Source organism: Nicotiana attenuata, chromosome 7, assembly GCF_001879085.1.
Source record: "Nicotiana attenuata strain UT chromosome 7, NIATTr2, whole genome shotgun sequence".
Lineage (NCBI taxonomy): Eukaryota > Viridiplantae > Streptophyta > Magnoliopsida > Solanales > Solanaceae > Nicotiana > Nicotiana attenuata.
In genome coordinates, this window is record NC_031995.1 from 43,157,655 (window position 1) to 43,164,526 (window position 6,872).

Below are 6,872 nucleotides of genomic sequence, written 5' to 3' on the forward strand. Positions count from 1 at the left end.
TTTAGTTGTCTGACAATAATTTTTCGTTGATACACACTTTCAGGTTATCCGAATTTAGTAATTAAACATAAAAATCAATATGATACCTAAATATTAATAACCACTTCACATTCGAAAAAGATATAAGAATTTAATACACCTTAACATATGATATGAATATGTAAGAACAAAGAGATACACGTATTTTAGTAACACTTAATAAGAAACTGATCATACAACCCATTATTTAAGGTCAATAAATATGGAGCACTTCATATTCTATTAAAATTTATATCCCGCAAGAGAATCCCAAATATTTCTAGACATTTTTTAAAGAAAATTTTATATAAAATCTTAAATAATATATATAAAAATTATATATTTATATGTCGAATTGGTTCGAGTTTTTTTTATTCAATACCAAACCAAATCAAACCAAACCGAGTCGGGTTTTTTAATCGGTTTGGTTTGACTTTTCGGTTTGGTGCGATTTTTCGGTTCGGTTTGTACACCCCTACTCACAAGGTAGGGGTAAGATCTGCGTACACACTACCCTCCCAAGACCCCGCGGTGTCTGATAATACTGGATATGTTGTTGTTGTCTACTAAAAATTACCTTCAACTTTCACTCCTTATGAATCCACAGTTTTACCAAGTATCAAGAAAAAAAAAGGGTGAAAAGGATGCAATATTACAAGTTAAATAATGCGCAACTCTTTTCTTCGTCCTGTTCTCTCTTTTTCTGGCAAAGGCCAAAAGAAAAGAGTGTCAAAATGAGGTCTGTATCTACAACAGAATGTAACAACAGCAGCAGTAGGAAGAGCAGAGTAATTCTAAATCTAGAAGTCAATAATTGGTTCACCAATAGTAAGATTCCTCTGGACAGTCCAAGGCAAGTTAAAGAGTTTTGCCATGATAAACTTGAAGATCTTATTCACATTGATGTTATGTGTTGCACTCGAAAAGAAGAGAGTTGCTTTCATTGCCTTTGCATATGCCCTTGCCTGCAGAAAAACCATTTCACCAATTCTCAACATGTAATCAGAATGAATATGATCTAATTATATCAGGGCGACCCTTCCATAAAGCAAATAAAGTAACTGCTTTAGACCCCACATTTGTAGATGCCCTGTTTTTTATTACACTTAATAGGCTATGTGTAAATTTAAAAAAAGATTTCGTAAAGTGAAAACGTTTAATTTCTTTCTCTAATAAATACAGAGAAGAAGGATTTGCAATTGCTATGATTTCTGCCAAGAAAATTGCACTTGAAATGAATATTGAACCCGAATTTTGTAAGAAACATGTGATATTTAGGAAGTAATAACAATTTGATAAGAATGTTGATAATGAAATCTCAAAATCTTTCGAAAAGTCCTTTGGAGTTGATTACTTTTAAACATAATAGACAATGCTATTTTTTCACTTCAAAAATAGATTTGAACAATTCGAAGCATATGAAAATATTTTCGATTTTCTATTTAGCGGTTAAAATTAAGATCACTAGATGATTGTCTTAATCTTGAATGTTTTTTAAACATAATAATCAATTCGATATTGATGGTTTGGATTATTTTTCGAATTAAAGGTATGAAGGAAAATACTACAATTAGAAATTAAGAGTTTAATTGATACACTCAGTCAAATAAAAAGATTTGATTCTTTTTCCAAATGTCTTTATTGCTTAAGGAATTATGTTAATAACTCTTGTTATCGTCGCTTCAGCGGAAATAAATTTTTAAAATTAAAATTGATAAAATCTTACTTAAGATTAATAATGTCTCAAGAAAGGATAAATTGATTTTCAATTAAGAAAGACTTATTAGGAGTTATTGATTATAAAAAAAATTATTAATAACTTTGTATCTAAGAAAAGCTAGAAAAATAAACTTCAAATAAATAATTAATTTTTTGTTAAAAAAAAAGAAGTTAAGGCCCCTCATAAAGTTTGGCTTTAGGCCACAAAACTCGTTGGGGCGCCTTTGAATTATATATATTTATATATAGTTCGAGTTGCTGGTTATTTTGAACGCGTTCTAAACTCCTGATTCATAAATACTATCCTACTAGCATTTGTTTTCTTGGGTTTGTTGGGTTCGGGGAGTGGGGTTGGACCTTATGGTTGCGCCATGGAGCTGGATGACTATTATAGCCTGTTTGGCCAAGCTTTTTTTTGGGCCAAAAGTGCTTTTTTTGGCCAAAAGCACTTTTGGCCAAAATTTGAGGTGTTTGGCCAAGCTTTTGGAGGGAAAAAAGTGCTTTTGAGGAGAAGCAGAAGCAGTTTTGGAGAAGAAAAAAAAAGTAGCTTCTCTCCAAAAGCACTTTTGAGAAAAAACCACTTAGAATCAGTTTTCAAAAGCTTGGCTAAACACTAATTACTGCTCAAAAGTACTTTTCTAATTAATTAGCCAAACACAAACTACTTCTCACCAAAAGCACTTTTTTTAAAAGTACTTTTAAGAAAATCACTCACAAAATAAGTTGATTTTAGAAGCTTGGCCAAACGGGCTATTACTCTCCTCACTTATAAGTTTTATAACTATAAGCCTAAAACCAAAAAGCAAGGAAATTCTGTTGATAATGTGAATGCTATCACATTCTTTTCAGTTTATGACGCCAACGCGAAAAGAAACTAGCATACAAACAAAGAGGAAAAGTGTACAAACACGAAGATATTTTATCATGGTAATTCGGAAGAAGAAAAAACTACCCCTGTTTACACGAAATCCACTAGTTTACTATATATGGTTAAATAATAAATTGAGGTGGTTATAGATTAAATAATCTTGACTAGTGATAAAGGTGCATCGTGTCATGCGTTTGTTAGTTTGATATAAACATCACTATGTAAGTGTTTTCTGTAATACACATTCAATTATAAAGCTTTAAATTCATCAGGTAATGATACATATATATAGATTCCAGTAACTTTAATGATTTAGAAGAAAGATGATTAATCAATTTAGTGCTATAATGATCAGAATTGTACCTGTGTCACCACACTCCACTGAATGTCTGGTGGAAGCTGGACAAAATCATCAAATTTGGTCCCAATTAGTATGGGAATAGCAGTCTGTAGTTGTCAATAGTAGAAGAAAAATATTAGACTTCTAGAACCAAAAAAATTAGCTTAGCTAACAGGGTTTTTAAGTCTACAAATAATGCATATTTGAACACTAATGTTCCATCCAGAAGAGCAGTGGTAATCTTTACTATTCCCCGGGTCCACTTTAATTGATTTATTGACCCTTTTTTTTTTTTATGATCCACAGTATTTGTTTTTTTCAAATATCAAGAATTTTTTTTTTCTTTTTCAAAATTGCCTTTGGAGTAAAGAGTCTTGGAGTATCTGTTATATTTCCAATGAACAAATTAAAGAAAGGAATAGTAAAGGTTAACATGGTCAATTTTATTGTTAATTAATGTTAAAAGTTGAATTCTTTAATATGTGTGAAAACAGTCAAAAAGTCAATTAAAGTGAACCAGAAAAAGTAGTAATAGTCTAATACATATTAAGTGGGCATTTGGGACATAAGATCTGTAAATTTTTAAAAATAGGGTGAAAAAAATTTTCAAGTGAAAATGGTATTTGAAATTTAGAGTTGTGTTTGAACATGAATATAATTTTGGGTTGTTTTTGAAGTTTTGTGAGTGATTTGAGTAAAAATTTTGAAAAGCAGTTTTTTGGAGTTTTTCAAATTTTCGAAAATTTCCAAAATGCATCTTCAAGTGAAAATTGAAAATTTTATGAACAAACGCCAATTTCGGAAAAAGTGAAAATTTTTTGGAAAAAAAGAAAAAATTTCTTATGTCCAAACGGGCTCTAAATCAGAATTTCACTGGTAAAGAACAACTGAACTAAGTGGTCATTTCATCATAATTGTTGTTTAATTCATTCTCAATAATTCTTCTTGAAAGTTAAAGCCAATCAAGTTTTGGTAATCAGTAATAACCATTTAAGGTGGGCATTAAGCTTCAATTATTCAAATCAAATGAGCCAACTGATTAAGTTATCATCTTCAAAAACAAAAAGTTACAAACTAAAGTACTCAATTCCTTTAATTAGCTTTTACTTCAATGTATCAATAAAGTCCCAACCACTGTAGTACTTTTTTGTTTGGTGAAAAGAAAAGGAATATTTGTTACTGGCTAGTGAAAGTTTCATCTTACTTTTGCTAGATTTGTTAATAAGTAAATTTAATTCTTGGTTCTAAAGTTTAGTCCTTTTCAAGAAAAGGACATTAATTTGAAACATAAGCCAAGTTTCGCACCTGATTCCACTTTCTTGCTTCACTATACCAACCTATCACACTGCAATTTCAAAAAAGAAAAAGAAAAGTTTTTAATAACGGAGTTTAACTTCTGTACACTAACAACAACGTAATTAAGCTATCATATTAAAATGACCTACTTGTTCAATGTACTCCGGCTAGTGAGATCAAACATAAAGAGAATGGCGACAGCATCTTTACAAGCAATTGGAATCTGATCAAGTGAGCTATGATCACCTACACCCAAGTTTGAAAATTCAAAACACAATTCATTCAAGCTACAGTTACCACCTTAAAGAAAAAAGGGCAGCCCGGTTCCGTAAAAGGGCCGGACCACAAAGGTCTATCATACGCAATCTTAACGTGCATTCCTGCAAGAGGCTCTTTTCACGGCTTAGAAGTGTCAAAATAAGAAGTCAAAAATAGCTACTAGATTAAGTAATTAGAAATTAATGAACATACCTCCCACATCCCATATTCTAAATGCAATTCTTGCACCTCGTACAACTAAAGTTTTATCCATCAAATTCAATCCGTTCATATGCAAACATCTCTTTTCTTCTTCATCCCCTACATACTTAATCTGGAAAAAAAAGAAAATCCAAAAAAGTATAAGAAAAAGGTTGTTTCTTGGTTTAAGCATAAGAACAAACATAGAGTGACCGTAACACCATAGAGTTTAGACTTGTGGCCAGTAAAAAAAAGGTCCTAGGAGATCATCAGAATTCAAGTCTCACTAGAAAAAAAAAAATGTCACTCGCTGATTTTTTCTCTCTAACTGCCTAAGTTTCGATGGATAATATAATTCTATACTGGTAGAAGATAGCACATACTTGATGGAGTATTAGTTGAGATGAGCAGTAAACTGATCCGAACAATAAAAAAAAAATCCAACATAATTTTACAAGTGAGGTCGGGATAGAGTAATGTGCACGTAGAACTTACCCTATACCCTTGGGCCTCGGCTCAAAGAAAAATAAATAAAAAAGGCAATAGCACCATAACACCAGCAAAATAAAATGAAAACAGAATCGAAAGAAACAACATGCTTATCTGAACACTGTTAGCAAAAAGAGTAACAAAGTACAACATAGTAACCAACAAGGTTGTGGTGAAGTGGTAAGTACTCCTTCATCCTTAACCAGAGTCTCGAGTTCGAGCCCCCGGGTATGGAGTCGCCAATGTGTAACTTCCCAGCGCGAATCCGGATTTAATCGGGCCCCAATGTGAGTACCGGACACTGGCTGGGAAACAAAAAAAAAGTACAACATAGTAAGGCTAGAAAGAGATTAAGTTAAACTTACCACAAAACTTGTTTTACCAATGTGGCAATCACCCAAAATACTGATTTTCAAGGTAACTAAATCTGAATCACTATCATACCCACTACAAGTTGCAGTCAACGGATCATTTTCACCGTAGTACTCTTCACTTTCCTCCATTGACGGAGTTGCAGCTCTTCGAGACAAACGCCGGTACTTTCTTACCGGCTTCCGGCCAGTTGAGCAAATCAAAATTCTTTCCCAAATGAAACGAAAAAACTCTCTAAATATTGAAACTTTATCAAATATCTTCCACCTTATATTCACATGAACGATTTTCCGGCAGAGATTAGTCATCTTTCTGCTATTACTTCATGGATGTTTTCAGCCATATTGAGGAAATATACATAGGAGCTAATTTTGGTTTCCACATTTTGGTAGTCTTTTTCTTTTTGGATGTTCTGTTTGGAACAATTTTCTACTCTGTTCACGACGTACGACAGAAATTAAGAATGGGAAAATGTTGGGTTTTTTTGGTTTGTATTTTGAGTTAGGCGGTTGACCGGTTTATGTATGTCTTTTTGGAATCTCCGGGAAATAGTCAAACTTGCCGGCTTCTTGTTCTTGATTTTGATGTGTAATTACTTGGACTTGGGTATTTAGGTCAATTGAGTTAGGCACTACCTACCATATATAGATGTTTTGTAGGGGTAGTTTGGTCATTAAATTCAGTATATAAAATAAAATATATAATTTATATACACTGGCAATATACATTATCAATGTAATTATGTTTTAGCACATTACCAACTTCTTGTTTTATGTTACTTATTCTACAAATCAAGGATACATATATCAGGTGAATTGATAGTGTAAAAATTATTTTGTAACATTATCATAAAGAATTAAACTAAAAAAAAAAAAGTGGGAGAAAATAATGGTATAAAAAATGTTTTGCAATTTTGGCTTCTTTTAAACCAATAATACACTCGACTCTCGTGTCAATTATAAAAAGGGAAACACGTAATCTACATATTTATTAGGCCACAATTAATTTAAACGGCTTAATGCTAGGAGTTATAACTAATGAAGCATCTATGATAGTATTCTTTTTGGACCACTTTAAATGATTTTTTTAGTTCTTTCATACATATTAAAGAATTCACCTACTTAATTATAAAATTGACCATATTAACCTTAATTTGCTCATTGATAATATAACAAACTACTCCTAAGCTCTTTACTCTAAGGGCAACTTTAGAAAGAAGAAGTTAATTCCTTCTTGATATTTAAAAAAATCAAATATTATGAAACACAAAAAGGGCCAAGAATCACTTAAAGTGAATAGGAGGGAGTAGCT

General features: G+C 31.8%; 1 protein-coding gene across 1 annotated transcript; it reads right to left on the reverse strand.

Moving 5' to 3' along the window:
* LOC109228986 (septum-promoting GTP-binding protein 1-like) lies at positions 583-6,172 on the reverse strand. The gene is given in 7 exon segments (XM_019394271.1): positions 583-983; positions 2,969-3,052; positions 4,251-4,290; positions 4,391-4,487; positions 4,713-4,833; positions 5,555-5,878; positions 5,881-6,172. Coding segments are annotated over 7 exon segments (855 nt in total). The 5' UTR covers positions 5,905-6,172; the 3' UTR covers positions 583-818.